Source organism: Struthio camelus, chromosome 12, assembly GCF_040807025.1.
Source record: "Struthio camelus isolate bStrCam1 chromosome 12, bStrCam1.hap1, whole genome shotgun sequence".
In the NCBI taxonomy this organism is placed as follows: domain Eukaryota; kingdom Metazoa; phylum Chordata; class Aves; order Struthioniformes; family Struthionidae; genus Struthio; species Struthio camelus.
In genome coordinates this window covers 4,004,345-4,024,039 of record NC_090953.1, presented here as the reverse complement: position 1 = coordinate 4,024,039, position 19,695 = coordinate 4,004,345, and the positions used below count along the sequence as shown (strand labels likewise).

The 19,695-nt window shown below is 57.0% G+C and overlaps 1 protein-coding gene across 2 annotated transcripts; it reads left to right on the top strand.

The window, feature by feature from the left end:
* The first annotated feature begins 14,347 nt into the window (after nt 1-14,347).
* Nucleotides 14,348-19,197, top strand: LOC104148371 (gonadotropin-releasing hormone II receptor-like). 2 transcript variants are annotated; one of them, XM_068958165.1, is made up of 4 exons: nt 14,348-15,186; nt 15,958-16,473; nt 17,113-17,314; nt 18,081-19,197. In XM_068958165.1, the coding sequence occupies exons 2-4, from the start codon at nt 15,961-15,963 to the stop codon at nt 18,488-18,490; spliced, it is 1,125 nt and encodes a 374-aa protein (XP_068814266.1). In that variant the 5' UTR covers nt 14,348-15,186; nt 15,958-15,960; the 3' UTR covers nt 18,491-19,197. The 2 variants fall into 2 exon arrangements, with proteins under 2 accessions (XP_068814266.1, XP_009679859.2); XM_009681564.2 differs by lacking the exon at nt 14,348-15,186 and having other exon boundaries at nt 15,651-16,473.
* Nucleotides 19,198-19,695: the final 498 nt, after the last annotated feature.

The window sequence follows — 19,695 nt, the reverse complement described above, 5'->3', positions numbered from 1 at the left end:
AGTGTGATGAGTTTGAGGGGTGTTTTTAGCCCCGACGTGGTGCGTGGGGCTGGGGCTCCCTGTGCCTGGGAGAGCTGCCGTGCGGGATGTGGTGTGGGTTTGGGACTGTGCCACCGGGGCCCCAGGAGCGCCCCACATAGCTGGGCAGGTGGGCACGTGTTTTGGAGACTGAGGGGTGTATGGAGCTGCGGCACCCAGAGGGATGGCCGTGCCGGGCCCGCTTGGGAGCGAACATGAGCGCTTCCAGCCAGACCCCAGCAGAGCTCCCTGCCGGCCCCATGTTGGCTGCACCCAGCTCGTTCCTCCCAGCGCAACCACGTTTTTCCCGTGCTGACATCTAGAAGCCACTTGGGGCTCCTGGAAAACTGGTGTCACGTGACCCGTGCAGCCACATGCACCCTGAAAGCCTCGGACGTGGCGGGGCCGAGGGCACCCGCGCCGGCCGGGCTGCTGGTGGAGGAGCGTGGGAAGCAGCGGGTGCGCTGGCCGGTGGGAGCCACGCGTTGGGCACGGGGACAGCCACGTAGGTGGTCCAGCCTGGCGCGAGCCGGGGGCAGCGCGCGGTGTAATGCTTCACGGCCCCGCAGCCAGGTGGAGCAGCGCAACGGGAACCAGGGATCACGGCGTCACATAAAAAATAATTGCTCGTGGCCTGCGCTGATCCCGTGTGTGTTTACACGGCAAGAGGAAAAACACCTGAAATCTGGCCAGAAAGGGCGTGCAATAGCAAAGGATGTTTGTGCGGTGAGCGTCCTGCAGGCAGGAGGTCACGCCGTTTGCAGGACTTGCTCGTGCAAACCGAGCCAGCAACGTCCGCCTGGGCTGCCGTTTGGATGTGCGCGGTTTGAGCCGTGGTTTTACACGGGAGGCGTCAGGTCGGGCTGCAGCGTCCCTGCACCTCCTGCACGCCGGTGGCTGCGGAGCCCTCTGGGGACTTGGGGCCTTTGGCGGGGCAGGCTTGGGGGTGCTGCCTCCCGGCCCGTGCCTCCGCGCGCACCGCCGCTTTCTCCCCAGCCCCGCAGAACCGGGATCCTCCTTCTCGGGGTGGCAGGAAGCGGCGCGGTGGCTCTCGAGGCTTGCTGTCCTCGGTGGGAGGACTTCCCAAGGGCTCCGACGCCTATGCCCGTTTCTGCTTGCCCAGGAAGGACGGAGCTGAAGCAAGCTGTAAAGAAAATGGACTTAAGTTATTCTTTATCAATGAAGTGTCTTTTCATGTTCTGCCTGCAGCTCCCCTTCCTTCCCGTACAGCCCCACAGACCAGGGATCTCCCTCGGGAGCAGATGGAGGCTGAGGAGGACAACACGGGCCAGGGCAGAGATGTGCTCCAGCCATCACCCGGAGAGCTGGGGCATGACACTGAGGTGGCAGCAGGTCTCCTGGGGTCGGTGGCCGTCAGCCCTGGCCTTCGCTCCCAGCCCATCTGTGGGTCAGGAGACGGCCAGCCCTGAGTCTCCAAACAAAACGGACCTTTGCTGCTAAATGAGCTCCTCCTGGGAATACTCCGAGAAGAGGAATTGCAGGACAAGGACGCGGGTGGGAAAGGGTCTGGATCACACGTTGTGTTGGTGCAAGCTTCCTTCCAGAGTCAGTGATGTCCAGGCTGGGCCACACTCCCTCCTTGGGCTCGCTGAGCTGGCTTTTCAGCTAACAAGGGCATGATCATGCCAGACTGAGAAGGATGCTCATCCCCCTGGGACTTACACTGTGCACATGGGATTAGAGCCCGTTTTCTGTCCTGAACCCTAAACAGGGTTAAGCCCCTGCTGAGTCCCAGCACGAAGGCTGTCCTGAGTGAAGCTCTGGTTCGCCGCCGCCGGGGACAGAGGAGAAAGAGCGTGTTCAGAGACAAGTATGCAAGTAATTAGAACAAGATGTGGGAAAGGTGCCGAGACTGCGAGAGGAGAAATTCATCTTCCCTGTAATCCATCCACCTCCCCAGCCCGGCGGGCCCTGCTCTGGCCCAGCAGCCTGGCTTCGGGGAGCGACAGGCGGTTTGACCCGCCAGCGCTGCAGCTGCCGCAGCGGCGGCGGCAGCTGCTTCTGCACGCACTGGTGCTCCTTCCCAGGGCTCCCTGCTTCAGCAATGCGTGGACTAAAGAAACGCTCCTTCCGCAAAAGGAGGAAGATGTTATTCCTTACGTTATGGAAACCAGACGTTTATACTAGCCCGCTGCAGGTTCAGGCATTTCTGCCTGGGAATTTGCAGCCTCCTTCACCCAGGTGTCTCCTCCCCGAGTGGCCTACAGGGAAAGCTCGGGAGACGCATGCCTGGGCCAGGGACTCAGGACTTCATGCTAAAAACAAGTCTCTGAAAAATCCCGTTGTGCAATCGGTCTTTGGCTTTGCAGCCGCAGCCCTTGCGTGAGGCTGGACGGTGCAGCACATGGAGGCTGTTAGACGCGGCTGTTTATAGCACACGGAGCGTCAACCTGGCCACGGCACAGCGCGGGGAGGAATCCAGCTGCTTTCCACCAGCTGGGGGGAAGCCACCTCGGTCCGTGGATCTTGATCCTGGGATATAACCCCGAATCGAGAGTGGCTCTTACCTTTCCGCATGTCACCAGCACTCGGGCAGTGGGCACTTGGTTGGAGACCAGTGTGTCCCCACATCAAACTGATGCTGCATCTAGGGGTCTGCAGAGACAACGTGGCGTCGGCATGCCAGGCTGCGGCCCCGCGCCACCTCCGCCGCGCTTCCCTTCCCCATCGCTACTGTGGATCCACCCTGTTGTTTTTTCCGAGATTTGGTCTCCAACACGTAACCGTAAAATGATAGTATATTTACGTGAATACTGCCACGCACGATGCTTTCCTAGGAGGACAATGCACCCCAGGAGGGTGGCGTGAGTGGTGGGGATGGTCCCATCCAGCGTCGGGGCTGCACGTGGTGCCAGGGCTGGGATTTATCGGCGGTGGGACCCACGAACCAGCCAACTGGGCCGATACCTTGTTCACCCCCCGTCCGCTGCTCCTGCCCGCCGAGCCGTACCCAGCACCCTCTTCCCTCTGCCAAAGGGAGCTGACAGTTATTTTCCCCTGCCGGGTATTTCTGGGCTGGCTCCTGTTTACGCAGCAGGTCAGAGTTAAAATAACTGATTGATGACTTTGTTCCATCCCAAACGCTTTGGGCGAAGCTTGCGTGCTTTAGAGCAGCGATTTCATTAATCACCCGGCTCCTTCGGACTCCTCCAGCCGCGCTCCCGGGGTGGCCAATGCGGAGCTGAAGCTGTTGTTTTTAAATCTTGTTTTGATATCCCAGAAGCTGGACTGGTGATTTCCATGGTTTGTACGAAAGGTTGGAGCTGTCGTAGATCTGCCGGGTTCACTTTGAGGTTTGAACCACCAGCAAACCTCTCAGTCACCGCAATATTGTTTCGCTTAAACCCTCCTCCACCGCTTCATCAGCACAAAATTATAGTGCAGCTGCCTAAAAACTTTGGAAAAGAGCCCAAAAAATGAACTACTGTAGTTTGTTTTTATTGCACAGATGAGAATTTACAGGCTGTGGCTGGGAGCAAAGGAACGATCAGACGTTTCCCCCTGGAAGGATTTACTTAAGCTGTTGACCATGGTTAAACGGTGCTCAGCTCGACATCCATCATTTATGAAACAGATGTAAAAAGCGCCACTGGGGGGGGGGCCACATGAAAGCATGAAAACTCGGAGCCAAGGAAAGGCTAATTTTAGCTCTGGAGGCCTGGCAGGCTTTTCCCGGTGCGGCGAGCGGACTGGGAGTGGGGATTAGCGGGGCGTCCCGGCCGGCCGAGCCCGGGTCGTCCTGCAGCGGCAGCGCCCTGCCACCAGCCAGGCTCGTAAAACGGGGTGGAGGGGTCCCACCTGCTACGCGATCACCACGTCCCTGAAGCAAAAGGGTTTTTCCTGGTGCTTTTGCAGCACGCGGCTGTTTTCCGAATGCTCAGCCGCTCCCTTCTGCATGCCTACGGCCGGCAGCTTCGCGGCCTTGCTGGGCCCCCGCACGCTGGGTTTCTGGGCACCGCACCACAAAGTATTTCCAGGCTTTTAAAATGCAGCTGCTGACAGCTGCCTGCGCCCCCGGGAGACTGCTGCTGCCCTGGGACGCGGGACGCAGCTCGTGGCAGCGCCGCGCCGAGCCGCTGTGCCGGCGGCACCTCCGCGTGGTCCGTGCGGCCGACGTTTGCATGCTGCCACGCTAAAAAAAAGCCGGTGTGTGTTATTTAGCTAGTGTCCGTGTCGCCTCCGTAGGGCTTGGGGCCGCCAGGCGGGGAGCAGGTCCCCTTCGTGCCAGCGCTACGGGGGCAGGAGCGGCGCGGGGGCTCTCGCCCTTGGGACGTTGCAGGCCAGGGACATGTTGCACCGCGTGAGCAGGCTGCGAGCGGCGGCTGCTTAATTCCTTCCCGCGGTAACTTCAGCCGCTGCGTTGTGAACGAGAGCGTCTGCACCGGGGCTCGGCCTTCTGCAGCGTGGTGGGCATGGTGCACATCAGTTGGGGCTGTTTCCTTTGCATCCCCAGAGGGGCTGAGCAAGCGGCACCGGTGGGAATATTGCTTGGCACCAGCACGGCCCTGGGGCTGGAGCAGGCTGCCGGCCACTCCGGCCCCGAGACGGCCACGGCTGGGCCACCTCCGAGCGCGGTGCACCCGTCGGGGCGAAGAGGAGGAGGAGCGAGGTGCTGAGGAGCCGTTTTTCCAGCTCCCATTGGCACCGGCAGGCAAGGAAAACCGGAGGCAGACTGCCCGGCGTGCCGCGAGGGTGGCATTTTTTTGCTCTTCCCGTAAACACTCAGCTGATTTATTGCGTTGCGTTTGCCCGGCGAAGCGCCGGGCAGCTTTCGCCCGAGTTTCCCTCGGTTCCCGCGGCAGCTCCGAGGGGGAAGGAGCGGCTTGGCCAGCGCGGCGAGGAGCGCCGCTCAGCCGGCTTTCGGCCTGTTTGTCCTTTCTTGCTCCGACAACACCTTAAAATTAGGGCCGGGGGGGGGGTGCCGTGTGCATTTTCTTGGGCTGCTTTCTTTCCTCGAGAGTGCTGTGCCCTGCGCTCCCCGGGAGAGGCTGAGCGCAGCCCCGGGGGGCAGTCGGGACCATCCAGCCCTGCAGCCCGGGTCGCAAAGGGCCACCGCTCTCCGGGGCTCTTCCCGCTGGCTCTTTGCTCCGTTCTCTGCTCCAGAGGAGCCGCGTTTTGCTCCGGCCCCCGTGCAATGTGCTGTCCCCGGGCGTCCCCTTCAGCCCTTCCCCGCCGCACGCGTTGCTGCAGGTCACGCTAGAGAGGCTAACAGCGGCGCCAGCAACGTCTCGATAGCGAACCCCAAGGAGCTAGCTCCAGACAGAGCTTAAGCCTTTTTAATTACGTTGCTGAGCTGGGGAAATGAAGATAAGTATTCTGGCTCATCTAGACGCTCGCTGCGAGATGGGGAAAAGCCATTATTTTCAAGTCCTCCCCGAGCAGCGCGAGCCCTTGGAGCGTTAACTCCTTGGTGAGCGTCAGCCGACGCACGGCTCACAGCCGCCCTGGGAAGAGGGCTCCGCACGTACGCTGGGCCCGTGGCAGGAGGGCTATCTCGTTTGTGCCTCAGCCTGCTCGGTTTTTTGGTATAGATTGGGCTGATTTGTGGCCGATCTGTGCTCTCGGAGCTTTGGCCAGCTTTTCCTGAAGGCTGGCAAAGGCTCGCAGGGGCCGCGAGATCCGCTTCGCCGCGGGCGCCCTGGGGTGGTCTCTTGAAGCGCTGCCGTTCGTCTCCTTTCCGCGCTGCACGGCTTCGAGGCTGACTCGCACCGACAGCACGCGGAAAAGGCCCCGGCTGCATACGCCCACCCAGAGCCTCCAGAGTCAGCAACGAAACTCGGGTTTAGGCTCCGAGCTCCCTTTTTAGCGTGCAGACGAGCCACTGGCTGCCGGGATCTGGGAGAAAACGGGCCATTTCGGCGAGGTTTGTAGCCACCTCCCCAAGGTTTCTTGGGCCTTTCCCCAGAGCAGCGTTGGCCAGCGTCGGCAAGTTGATGATAAACAGGACGGACTACCAGTGTGATCCCATCTGGCAACTTCTGTGCCCCTTTGAGGGTTTGGAGCCAGCCGAAATCCCCGGCTGGGATGTCTTGGCGTTAGAGCTGCACAGAAGTAAAGGGAGAAGCCCGCGCTGGGGCTGTGCCGGGGTGCAAAGTGTGCTGGGGCTGCTGGGGCGTGAAAGGTTATATTTGTGTCGTTGGTCATACCCATGGCCTTGGATCAGCTCAGGTTATTTTGTGATTGTTCTTCCCTTCCGCCCCCAAATAGCATAAAAAAAGGTAACGCTTTTCATGGCGACCAAGCCACCATGTAATAAAATCAGGGGAGGTTTTTTTTTTGTTAGTTGATCTCATTATATGTAATTTTTCATCGGTGCCACTGAAATCTCAAGATTTTGCGCTGTGTTTATGGCGCAGCTTCAGAAATGAAGGCATCGTTCCCCAAAGCGTGAGGGAAAACAAGGTTCAGCTTGGGGGACCGGTGTAGGAAACGGCAGGAGGTTGCACGCTCTTCCTCGCTGGATCACACAAAAGGTTGTTTCATGTTCATAGCCAAAAGGACGCGGAGCCGAGCCTGGGCTGGCGCAGTCGGGGCAGTCCGTTGCCTTCGAGGGGCGAAGCTGCTCAATGCTTGCTGGAGCCCACAGAGAGCCCGCACGACAGTGTCGTTCCCTCCTCGATCGGTTATCGGGGCGACCAGAGCCATAAAACGTCCCCCAGCCTCAGCAAGGTCGCGAGTGTCTTCATGTGCTCAAAATAGTCCAACTCTGCTAAGATAACTTAGCCCTAACCCTAACCCTAACCCCAACCCTAATCCCAACACTAACCCCAACCCCAACACCAGCCATAACCTAACGCTAACCCCAATGCTAACCCCAACCCCAACCCTCACCCTCACCCTGCAAGATTTCCCTCCGGGGTGGTTATAGCTGTATCGCCTTTCCCGGTAGTGTCCGTGTGGGTTTGCAGTAAGCTTTGCTAGATTTCTTTAAACCCAGCTCTGCTCATCTTAAAAAAGTTTCCTTCCTCTCGGAGCGCCTCCCTGGCAGAAGAGGACCTGCGGACGTGGACAGTGGCTTCGAGTGCCCTGCGTGGATTACTGTCTGGATCAGTGTTTGTGTTTGCTACCACAGTGGTGAAACAGCTACTGAAGGAAGCTGCCGACAGCGCCTGGATGTTAACAGCTTGTATCGGAAGACGCTCTGGACTAGATTAAAAAATCAGGACCAGCTTGCAAAGGCAGCTTTGAAGATAAGCAGGTCAGGAGAGAAACTTGGCATCACGCTCACGTCAGGGTAATGAGTGCCTCCTTCCAGACCTTCCTCCCTGACAGACCAGACCTGACAAGGTGGAAATACCTGGACAGAAACTCATCCCCATGGCCGGACCAGGATGATGAGTGTGCGCCCGGGAATACTGCTGTCTGGGAGCTTGGCCAGCCCTGTGCTGGAGCCAGCTTCCGACACAAGGGTAAAAAACAGGTAGGGGGACCCAAAATACTGCAAGGGGAGACCCTTGTGCTGTTCCTCCAACCCACTGCACTCAGTGTTAGCTCTAGCTCTTCTCACAGAGTCACCCAAGCTGGGCTCCTTTCCTAAAAGCAGTTGTTCTTGAAAAATGCTCCACACACTCACCCCAGGGCCTCTATTCCCAGTGTTTTTGAGTCCTGAAGGCTGTTCAGAGATAAGAGGATCTGAACAACGTGCTGGTGAAGCAGCCACCAGGGAGCCTTTCCTGGTAGCTTGCTTATGACGTTCTTGGTTCCTGCTGGTGATGTTTCCGTTAGACTTCCAGCTTTCAACATCTTACCTCTCCCTAACCAAAACGGAAGAAAACAGCCCTTGAGTCTGGATGCAGTTCAGAGCTGTGTTTGGGAAGGAGTGTGTGGTCAAGCCGGTGGTAAGCACAAGCTGTTGAAAAGGCAACATCTGGATAATTCATAGTGCCCTTCTCAAATAGATTTGCAGATGGTGATCCTTGACAAAAATAAAGAAGAACCGTGTGTCCTCTCCAGAAATGCTGAAGGAGGAGGTGGCAAGGATTGCAGCTGGTTTCCATCCCATGTCAACTCCTTGGGGCACCAAAGAAGTTGTAAATACAGCTTTTAATGTTGGAAAAAATCAGAACTGGGCCTGCACAAAGCTTGTGGATGACTGTGGCCTTTCCTGAAGGAAGTATGGTCCTGGCTGCAGCAAGTGAAAGGGAAAGCTCTCTCCAAGGTCAGCAGAGCAGGATTTTAACCTGTGGGCCCGGGAGTTTTATTTCTCCCCAATACCTCCAGCATCTGTTAGTTTTAATAACATGTTACCTTTTGCAGAGAGGAGGAGAAATAGCCGAAAACTTTGTGACATATGTAGTAATCACTTTTCTGCAATGAGTCCGATTGGGCACCAGCTGGGGATGGCAGTGGGCAACACCCCAGCCCAGGGGCCCTCAGGAAGAAAACCAGCGGGGAGATTCCAAGATTTCTGGCCTTAAAGGTGGTCTTGGGGCCATAATATCTTGGGGCCTTCAATTTTGGAAGCATGGGAAAGGGAGGGCATTTGATGTTTGGATCGATGTGATGTGCAGGCCCAACAACCAGCGGTCCAGCCCGTGATGGCCACAGGCTGGCTGTGGGCCAAGACATGCTCTTCCAGCAGTCACCAAAACTGCAGAGTTTGGCAGATCCAGCAACTCTGATGGACTGCTACTGACCCGTGAAACCTCCTCGGTAATTGCCTCAAATCTGTCACCTTCGTCCCCTACCTCTGAGAGCAGCAGGGAAAGTGTTGGCTGATTTGGGGGTTACCTGGCCAAATAGGACATATATGATTTTTGCTGGGAGAGAAAAGATATTTTTTATTTTTTTAGCTTGGAGAGGCTTGCTTTTCCCGTTGCATAGCTGCGTTGTGCTGCAGCCCGACGTACCACTGCAGTATATGTGGCAGAGTTTGCCTCAGCTGTACATGAGCGGGTCCTGCCCATCCAGCAGGACAATCCCGGGGCAAAACTGAGAACTGACAGAAGGGAGTAAAAAATGAGGGAGGATAAAAGAGGGCAAGAAAGGGAAAGACAAGGAGAGCAACTAAGACCCATATAAAACAAGGGCGAAATTGTTCAATTCTATATTAGTCACAGGGAAAACATTCAATTTCCTAATTTGTTCCAACTGAAGAAAAATACCCACTTAGGGCTCTGACAGCGCTGGCTGGGTTGGTGCATTCCTGCCGGTGCCGGGGCGGTGGGAGCCGTGAGCGCTGGAGGACGCTGCAGCACCCGGTGACACGCGGGAGCCGGCAGCAGCTCCGGACTGCCCTTCTGGACGAAGCGGGGTTGCTTTGTGGGCACGGGGGAGATGTGAGCTGCATTTGCTGGGCTTTCCCGGTATTAACTGCGATGAGACTTCAGCCGATGTCACGGGAAGCGTGCTTTGGGTCCTCCATCTGGGTCCTCAATATCCTTGCTGGATATTTGGCTTGGATTCCCAGGGTGACTTGATGCGATGGGCAATGCCAGGCAATGCAAGCCAAGCTATTAAAACACAAGACAAGCAATGGGTTTTAGCATTGAAAGTGCATTGGCCTTAGCGCTCATGTGTCAGGTTACAGGATACTCTCAAAGCACCGGAGAGGAGGGCTGTTGCCCGACTGATGGCTCCAGCGAGGCTCCAAGTGTTGCGATGCATGAAGCTGAATCCAGAAACAGTGTTATTTCATGCAGAAATGGCCCAAAGCAGCAGTTTGCCAGCGTGTTGAGCTTGGTGGGCAACAGAGATGCCTCATGTGGCTGAGCTGGTGCCAGACGGGTTACCCCAGAGATGCATTTTACCCTCCCTGCTAAACAAGGACTTTTCTGAAGGGTGAGTGGATGACCCAGATTATCTGTGAAAGCCCTGGGCCTGCAAATGAATCCAAGCAGCAACACTAATTATCTTCCCACTTGGCAGCCTCTGCAAAGCGGCCAGGGCTGGGTGAGCACGGGAAACGCATCCCTTCCCTGGGGCTCGGGGTGGCACGTTGGTGGGGCTGCAGTGGGCGCTTGTCTTGCCACTGCCTGGTCTGGGGGACATAGGGATGGAGCGAGGGGGTACGGCATCAGCTCAGATCGAGAAATAGAGATAGACGTGATTGCTTTCATGCATTGCTGTTTGAAGCCAACTCCCTGTGGGGCTGGCCAGGCCTGGAAGTTGCAGCGCTGTTGTCCCGGCTGTGGACAACAGACTGGTTACTTGGTGTGGTGTTCATGCTCTTGGGCTGTCCTGGGCTCACAGCTGACCTGGGTCTAATTCATTAATGCCTGAAAAGCACCTGGAGATACTTGTCCTCTTAAAGGGCATGGGATGATGCTGGTGACTGTACTGCTGCGAGATAGAGCTTGAGTTGGTGCCTGCTGCAGGGCTCTGGCAAACCTACAGTGCAAGAATTAAATTAAGAGCACATGTGTGCTGGAGTATTTTATCTTTTATGACTGGTAATATCCCGGATTTATGGCTCGGCTTTATTCCTTTGCAGTGTGGTGGCTGCAGGCTGCTCCTCCGTTTGCTTTCTCTCAGCCGTGGTGATTTTGAGCAGAGCTGCAAATCCCTTGCATTAGTGTGGACTTGCTGCCCTTTGCCTCCCCCCTTACGCAGGCTGTTGAAAAGCTCCTTGCAGTGGCTCTGCTCGAGCTGCAAGGGATACGGCTCCCAGGGAAGTGTCTGTGTGCTGTACAGGTCTGACTGCTTGTGAGGTTTCTGCTAAGTGTGTAAATGCAATTGCTGCAAAGCCTGTTTTCACAGCGCCTGTATATTTTCCCATAAACCCTTATGGATAAATCTGGTCACTCTATAAGCAGAGAAAGGTGCTTAGCAGAAGTGGTTGTTGCCCGCGAGCTGGTGCGGCCACGCAGCGTGGCCGCGGCCCATCCCTCTGCCGTTCAGATGTGCACTGCCACGTTTGGGAGGTGCTGTTTTTTGGAGGGATGTAGCTGGAGCACTCTCATCCGGCTCTGCCCAAACCGGTCCTGTTGCAGCGGCAGCCCCTTGCCTGGTGAGTCCCAAAGCAAAGGCTTGTCAGGACACAGCTTTCCTGCCACTGGGGAAAGCAAACCCTTTTCTGTACGGTCTGGCCACGCTTGCAACCAGCATACCTCCTCTTCTTTACCATCACTCATCCCCTGGCAGAGCTCCTGCGCTGGAGCTGAGCGCGGGCTGGTGCGGCTTGGAGCAGCAGCTCAGATGCTGTTTTTTAATGGGCAGGGTGAAAACTGGGACCTTCAGGATTGTCTGTCTGACTTGTGAACTTTGGGTAACGGCGGAAGCCGTTCCAGAGGTGAGCTCATTGCTAACCCGAGGAAATGACCTCATGGATGCTGGTATTTACTCACAACATCACTGCATGTCAGATGTCCCTGACTAGACTTTCTGTTTCGAGTCCAGCATGAGACAAGAATTTCCTTGGATAAGTTGCTCCTGAGACAATTTAAGCCTTGGAGAGGGAAGAGGGGGGTAGGGGGGGAGAAGAAAGGAAAATTCTGCATCTAAAAACATGAGTCCTCCTGAACAAACAGGAATACCCGTGCGGACACCCGGCCAGGAACAGCAGCTGCCCGCCCTCGAAGCAGGAGACGTTCCAGCCCAGGGTCGCTTCATCCACCCTCGCGCACTTAATCCATCACTTGTCATTGCTTCGGAGGCAGCTGACGGGAACAGACCATCCAGAAAACGTGGGCCGAGGCAGGCCCAGGTGGTGTGGAGGGCCGGCAGCCTGCGGCGAGGAGCTCGGCTGCTCCTGCGCTGGGCTCCGGCCGGGCAAGGTAAAAGCTCTGTATGAGGTTGTTTCTACCTGCTTCGGTCCCTCTGCCTTTGGGAGAAAAAGCAGTATTGGCTCGTTGTAACTGGAGGTGAAAAAGGCAGGTTTCCTCTAAGACCAAGTCAATCATAGTGATCTATCAGAAGAACTTGCAGCAGCCTTCACGGCATTCGCACCGGGTTAGCCAGATCAGAAGTGATATCCTTTGCTATCTTCCCAGCGTGAGATTCCTACTTATACGTGACATTACTTGCCCTTTTTTTTTTTTAGGTCCGCTCATGCAGAAGTTGCCACTGGATCTTTACTGTAGCTGCTGTGGCTTTCTGGTTTCCGCGGCCTCCAGCAGCCTGGGTGCTGATGGGGCTTTTCTCCCCAGATCCACACGCATCTGTGGAGCCTGCAGGTGCTGTGGCTTCCTGTGTCCCACTGCCTACTACTGTCAATGTACATCCCTGCATCCAGAGTACCTGGACCAGCACCAGCTCAGACCCATGGAGGCAGGATCCCCAAACGAGATGTTGGAAACACCCGTGTCCGGGCACACAGAAACAAGCCCTGCTGGCCAGTGCTGCTTCCTAATCCCAGTGACCAAAAACCTGATCGATAAAATGGTTCGGTGATATCTATCTGGAGATCCAGCTGAAGGTTGCTGAGCAGACAACATCCAAACTGACTTTTGAGGACACAGAATAAGGTGAGGGGGTTACTGTGAAAATGCTAGAGAAAAATAGTCCTTTTAATAAGGAACCACACCCGCAAAATAAGACTTATTGGTAGTGTGTGGCCAGGACATTTCTGCATGATGACATGCTAAAAAACTCCTCTGAACAGGGACCAAAGCCTTTCTGGTGCCATGAACGAGGTTTACACTTCCCAAGAAAAATCCTGTCCCTCTCTCGCATCATACAGTCGGGGAAGGGGAGGCTTTTTCCAGACAAAGAGGTATCCAGCTGGGAAGGAAGGCAAACAGGGAATACATTCCTGACTCACTATTTAATTGGTTTAGTGCAGGTGCAAACAGCTTAATGAAAGGAGGAAAAAAAAAAAGGATTACCATGTGGCGCTGAATTAATCTCTACTTTAACCAGGAGGTTAATGCAAAAAAAAAAAGGGGGGGGGGGGGCTGAATGCTGTAATAAATGGGCTCCCATCCAAATCACTTGCAGTGTCTGTGCCTTTTTTTCCTCCCAGGGACCGTGCTCTCTCCTGCGTGCCATGCTGCAGCCGGCGGGCGATTCCCGCGGCCGGGGCGGCAGCCCTCTCGCACGTGGCTCTGGCGGGATTTTCCCACGGGGACGCCCGGGCGGGCAGCCCTCTCGTGTGCAGCTCCGGGGGGGGGGGGTTCTGCAGGGATATTTTGGGGGGGGGGCTTCGAGTCCACCCCTTGCCAAGCCCGCGAGGGTCAAGCGCGGGCCTAGGACGTGTTTCGCCTCTTCCAAATCTCGGAGCCGCTGCGGATGGCTTTTCCAAATGTTGCGCTGAACTCGCTGTGAAACTCTTTTGTTAGAGCAGACGGGACCGTGGGGACGGCTTTATTCCTTATTTGAATTTCAGCTGAGCCTCTGAAGCCAGGCACCAGCTGTTTTCTCTCTTGCGAGCAGTCCTCGAGGCTGGTGCTGAGGCGGCTGAGCGCCGCGTTTGCCCAGGAAAGCGTATTCCCTGCAGCGCCCCTGCTAAGGGCTCCTGTAAGCGGGGGCGAAGAGGGTATGAAGCTGCGTCTTGGCAGGACTCGCACGCTGTGGGTTTTCCCTTGGCTCGTGAGACGGCGTTTTGGGTGGAGGGCTGGGGGACGGGGCGGGTTTTCTCTCTCCCTTGGATGCAAGTCGCACTGAGCATGTGAATTGCAGAGATTTTCCAGCTCGCTCCCTCTCACTAGTTAAATGTGTAAGAAAAGGAGAGTTTTAGTGGGCTCTGATGGACTCATGGACCTTGTGTTTGTCCTGAGCCAGTCCCACAGGTGGGGTTTCTCTCGAATTTTGGTAGCCCCGGTGCCAGCGCCCTGCTTGGTGTCTCTGGGCCTCGAGCGCAAACCGGGGCGAGAGCGCGGCCCCGGGCGTGCGAGCGGGGAGATGCCAGCGCGATGCTCCGCACGTGCCGAGACGGGGCCAGCTGGAACCGATTACCGGACTGAAGAAGTCTGCACAAAAATGTAAGAGCGTTCCCTTTCGCTATGACCCTCGAAATCCTCCTCGTCGGAGCCGCCTTCCTCCCGCCACCCCGCGCCTGCAGGACACAGGGCGCCGGGGCCGGTCAGGTCACCTCCCTCGGTGATGTTCCTGGTGATAGGGCAGCAGCTTGAAGAGTTGGGCAAGCAGTTTTGGGGAGGTTTTTTTCCCCTCCTTCAGAGCACAGCAGCAGCTTTGCTAAAAATTCATGTCCCTTCGCCTGGTGCAAGAACTTTATGGGGACGTTTTCCTCGGCGGACAGCAGCGCTTCGGTGCAGCGCGTTCAGCGCGCGGGGCCTCGCTGCTCTGTCCGCAGCCAGGTCGCTTTGTCCTACGAAGCCCAGCCTCACTTTCGTTATAAGCCAAAGGAAAAAGTAAATGCTTGCAACGCAGCCGGGAAATCAGGGAGGAGCGTGGCTGAGCAGACACGGGTTTCCCTGCGTTTTCATGCTACGGACGCCCCGGGGTGCTGCGGCCGGCGCGGCGAGCCCTGCTCCGCGGGGCTGGCGGACGTCCCCTTTCCGCCTGTTGATGGTCCTCTGCCGGCCCCACACCTTCTGCTTTTGCGCTCCTTGCTCCTTGTGGTGGCTGGAGAAGCTGCATGGGCTCCTTTTCCGCCCCGGCCTTTGCCCCGTGTTTTGTAAGGCCTTGCGAGCGCTTCCTCCCTCCCAGGTTTTGGGCCGCACGTTAAGGACTCGCTCGGGCTGCGTTACGCTGAAACAAATACGAGAAGAACAAAAAAGGGGGCTGGTAAAAGTGCAGGGAAAAGAGCGCGTTTCTCAAAATGGCCGAATGACTCCAGCTTGTCTCCGTTGGATCCCCTCGTCGGCGGGTTCCCAGCCCGAGCGCGGGCCTGCGCCCGCGAGGACCCGCACGGCCCAGGAGCACGGCCGGCGCGAGTGCGCGCGCCGCGAGCGCCGCCGTTGTCTGAGCAACAGAGCCTCCGGCAGAACCTCCAGGGATAATTAACTCATTTTCCCCGTCTTTATAGAAAACCGACGCGCCGAGCGTCGGCGGTTACCCCCGCCGGGGCCGCGTCCGACCGCAGGCGACGGCTTCAATGTTGGCCGTTCCTCGGGATACGGCAGGCTTGGCATCGTCCCTGCCGCCTGCTCGTTAAATCCTCGGGTGGGCAGCTCGTTAAGGCCGGGAGGAGAAGGGGGCTGCCTTGCCGCCGCGCGGGGCTGCCGATGCTGCAGGAAGAGGAGCCTGAGATCGGGCGCCGGCGGGCCGGGAGGAGAAGGAGCCTTTTCCCCTCCGCGCGTGCTGCAGGTGGGGCAGCGGGTCGGGACGGCGGAGCCGGCTTTCCCCCCCCCTCCCTCCTTTTTCTCCGCGGTTTGGTTCACCGCCTTCTCTTCGGGGTGGAGGGAGCGGGGCGCGCGCGCAGCCGGGGGGGACGGCCCTGCCGCGCCGGGGTGCGGAGGAAACGGCCGGAGGAGGGAGGCTGGCGGCAAGGCAAGGCGCGAGGGTCGCCGCTCGCCGCGAGGGAGCCGAGCGCTGCGGCCCAGCAGGGGTGGGGAGGGGGGGGGGGACGCGCGGCCGCCGTCTCCGTAAAGCGGAAGGGGCTGAAAGCGGCGTTGACAGCCGGACGGCCGAGGCCTCAGCTGCTGCCCTGCGGGCCCCCGGCAGCCGCCCTCGAAACGCGAGTGGTCAACACGGCCGGGCTCGGGAGCGAAGAGTTAATTCAATGAAACCGGGGTTGGGGGGGAGATTAGGGCCGGCTGGCCCCCCGCGGCCGCCCTGCGCGCGCCCCCGCTCCCGCCTCCCGCTCGGCCGGGCCCTGCTCCCCGCGGCCTCCCCCGGGCTCAGCACCACCGGCGACGAGGGGACACCACCACTGGTCCCCTGGGGACACCGCGGCTGGGCAAAATGGTGGCCTGGAGGGCAGGCGCAGCACCGCCCGCGCTCCGGCTCCTCGGCAGCCCTCCGCCGCCCCGTTTCCCCCTCGTTCGTATGGCGTTTAGTCGCCGATATTTAAGCCACGCAGCCCCTGACAGGGGGTTGCCGTTCCTTGCTTTTTTTCCGCCGCTTGCTCTTCCCCAGGGGATGCCTGAGGCTCAGCCCCGCGCGCCTCCCCGCCGGCCCGCCGCCCGGGGCGATGCCAACGCCTCTGCCTCCGGCTGCCCCGAGCGCTGGCTCGAGCCCACGTTTACGCCGGCCGCCGGGGTCCGCGTCGTCGTCACCGTCGTCCTCTTCCTGCTAGCGGCGTGCAGCAACGCCGCGGTGCTCTGCAGCCTCATGAGGAAGAGGAGGAAGTCCCACGTGCGGCCGCTGATCCTCAGCCTGGCGCTGGCGGACCTGCTGGTGACGGTGGCGGTGATGCCGCTGGACGCCGTGTGGAACGTGACGGTCCAGTGGTACGCCGGCGACCTCTCCTGCAAGCTGCTCAACTTCCTCAAGCTCTTCGCCATGTACGCGGCCGCCCTGGTGCTGGTGGTCATCAGCCTGGACCGCCACGCGGCCGTCCTCCGGCCCTTCGCCTTCGCCGGTGCCCGCCGGCGCAACAAGCTCCTGCTCTACGCTGCCTGGGCCGCGAGCGTCCTGCTGGCTTCGCCCCAGGTAGGGCTGGCCAAGGCCGTCCCCAACCATGGACTTCACTGGCACCAGGACAACGTGGTGCTCAGCGCCGTTTTACACCTGGCTTATAACTCTGGCTCACTAAAACACGGTCTGGGCGTTATATAAGCATGGGGGAAAACTCTAGGAGCAATTATTTTTAAACGCTTATGCATGTGGCTATCTGCTCCTAGAAATGCATCATTGCACTACTACTACTACTACAAAAAATTGGACTGGAGCAAGACAAACCAGACCAATTGCTGACGAAAATAACATGCAGGTAGGACAGAAAGTAAAGAGCGAAGGCCGTATTTCAGTGCTTATAAGGGCAGAGCCCAAACCCACCGAGTCCTGAAGGAGATTTGCAGGGGACACTACCTTCTGTCTGTTCAAGGGTAGACACTAACTCACTTCTACCGCCAAAACAATGAGTTTTTTGAGACAGCAGATAGGACTTTACAGATGGCAGATCCCACCAGTCCTGGCCACGCCTGTGAGTTAGACTGGGAGACACCAGAGCATGTCTTCCAGTCCAACAGCAGAAGGAAAGCGTCCTCAGTAACCCAGCTAGGAACGTTTTCAGGATGTCGTGCTCTGTTTCACAGCAGCTCTGAGTTGTTATTTGGTTCTTGATTTCAGCTTTTCCTTTTCCATCTGCACACCATCCCAGGAGTGAATTTCACCCAGTGTGTTACTCACGGCAGTTTCCAAGAGCACTGGGAAGAAACTGTCTACAACATGTTCACCTTCACCACCCTCTACATCACCCCGCTGAGCGTCATGATTATTTGCTACATCCGAATCATATGGGAAATCAGTAAGCAGCTGAAGATCAACAAAGGTAAGCAGGCCACAGCCATTGAATATTCAGCACAACTCCATCTGATCAATCCTGCTCTATCATTGAGCGGTGCTGGGTCCATCCCAAAGGGGTATTTTGTTGTAGAGTTCTCCAGATCTTCTCACTTCTCCAAGGCCAGGCAATGTTAATGGAAATGCAAAGTCACCTCTGATGGAAAACAACAAAGAGTTTCACGGGGGGAAGTGTTTTAGAGAAAGTCTTGTGCAAGAAATTACATATCATGGCCAGGGGTGGCAAAGGCCATGGATTCTCTCTGTTTTTTTGCCCGCCTGTGCCAGGACCTCCAGGTTCTCCTTGCGCCATCCAAGGTCTGCAGGAAAGGTACATAGGAACTGTTTGAAGGCCAAGGATGGGAACAGTCTGGTGACTTCTCAGCTTCGCGCCTTTGGCTATGTAGAGAAAGACCTCAACCTGGCTTTATAAGCAACCACTCACTTGAAGGGTAGCCACTCTGACAACTGTGTTTCGTCATGATCTGGGCCCGCGAATTGCACTAAGTCACTGTAGAGGAGATAAACCCTGGCACAGAGCAGCCCGCCAGCACCCTATGGTAACCCAGCTGGGGGCCTCGACCCAGTCTTCTTGACCCCCTTCCTCACTGCCCTCTGCTTTCTGTGAGCATTGGGCCAGACCATACGATAATCTTCCCCTCTTTGGCAGAAAGAGTGGCTTTGGCAGTCATGGATGTTTTTGTTTTCCTGGTTTTCTCCTATCTACGGTTATCCTTTTGACTCTTCCCTGGCAGGTCTGATAAGAAGCAAAAACGACCACATCTCCAAGGCACGCATGAAGACACTCAAGATGACCATAGTGATTGTTGCTACCTTCATCATCTGCTGGACCCCGTATTACCTCTTGGGCTTGTGGTATTGGTTCCAGCCAGACATGATCCAAAGGATGCCTGACTATATCAACCACAGCTTCTTCCTCTTTGGCTTGCTGCACACATGCACCGACCCTGTCATTTATGGACTGTACACCCCCTCCTTTCGGGAGGACATGCAGCTGTGTCTCAGAGGCATTGAAACAGCGATTACCAGGCAAGAGAGACCCAAACCTGTCTCAGGCTCAGAGAAGAACAACAAAGATGATGCTGTAAACGGTGGGGTGGCGTCAGGGGGTTCCAACGGGACGACTGTGCACACGGTGTGCTGAAGAGACGTACCTCAAAGGAAACCAGAGACCCAGCTTCAGGGGCTGCTTCATCCCAAAGCCTCATTTTGGAGACTGTCACAAGGAGATTTTTCCACCTGACTTTGGTCAGTATGAGTCTCTTGACAAAAACTGTAACAGGGAACATTTCTGTGACCTGGACTCAGGGTGAAAAATTTTGATTTTGGGGGTAATTACGGTTATTCTTCCACATTCTGGAGCCCTGTAACAACTAGGAAACTGGCCTTTTCATCACCTATGCGTGCTGTTCCAGGCCAGATGTCCCCTAGCACTGACTCTGGGATCGAGCACCTGCCATGCTTCCAGAATCAACCCATGGGAGAAGACACACTGGCTTCTCAGCCGTATGGAGCACGGGCCAGGTTTCCCGGGGTGTTCGGTTTGCACGTGACCCTTGGGCCTGTTCCCAAGTGCACAGTTGTGCAGATGCATAGCGCTCTGTGGAAGTGGACCCTGAGACATTGCAAAAATGGTAACTGCAGGCTTTGATTCCATTTTCCCCACCCGTTGTAGTAAAGTTTCTCTCGAAATTTCTGCTCTTCTGGCTCCGTGCCCATCTGGTTCTCCCACAGCCTTCTGTGAAGCTCCAAGAACATTTTAAACCTTGGGGAGTGACTAATGCAGGGTGCTTGTTTTGTACTTTTGGAAACCTGCTCAGCAGAAATAAATTGTCCTCGGGTTGTTTGTGGACCAGCGTTTATTGGGTTGCTGTCCTTGGACCCTCAGAGCAGTGTTTCTGGGTCCGAATCATCGGGCGGTGTCTGATTTTCCACCCCAGCAGGGGACAGTGGGGGTGGGCATTGAGCCGTGTTCTTCAGCTGCAACCTTTGCTCCACACAGGTGAGGTCTTCTTCATCCCACCCTTCTCCTCTCCACAGCCTCAAAATCAGAGGTGAAGGTCATTTTCTGCCCCACTTCTCCCACCAGGCTGACTCGGCAGTGGGCAGGGAGGTGATGCTAGTGGGGTGGAGAGGCTCGGGCAAGAGAAGGTATGAAGAACTGCCGTGGGGTGTCATGAGGTGGGGTGGGATGGGATTCCTCCTCCCTTTTGGAGGCTGCCAGAAGGGGAAATAGTTCCAGCCGCCTTATTCTGGCATGCAGGGGGTTAGATGGACACGTCCTTACCTAGCAGCTCTCTGGTACGCACAGATAAACCAAGCAAGAGCATTTGCGGTACGAGGAGGGCG

Coding starts and splice junctions, on each gene's coding strand:
- LOC104148371 (XM_009681564.2), top strand. CDS start 15,784: ATGGTGGCCTGGAGGGCAGGCGCAGCACCGCCCGCGCTCCGGCTCCTC. Junction 16,474..17,112: donor TCCTGCTGGCTTCGCCCCAG/GTAGGGCTGGCC, acceptor TCTTGATTTCAG/CTTTTCCTTTTCCATCTGCA. Junction 17,315..18,080: donor GCAGCTGAAGATCAACAAAG/GTAAGCAGGCCA, acceptor CTTCCCTGGCAG/GTCTGATAAGAAGCAAAAAC.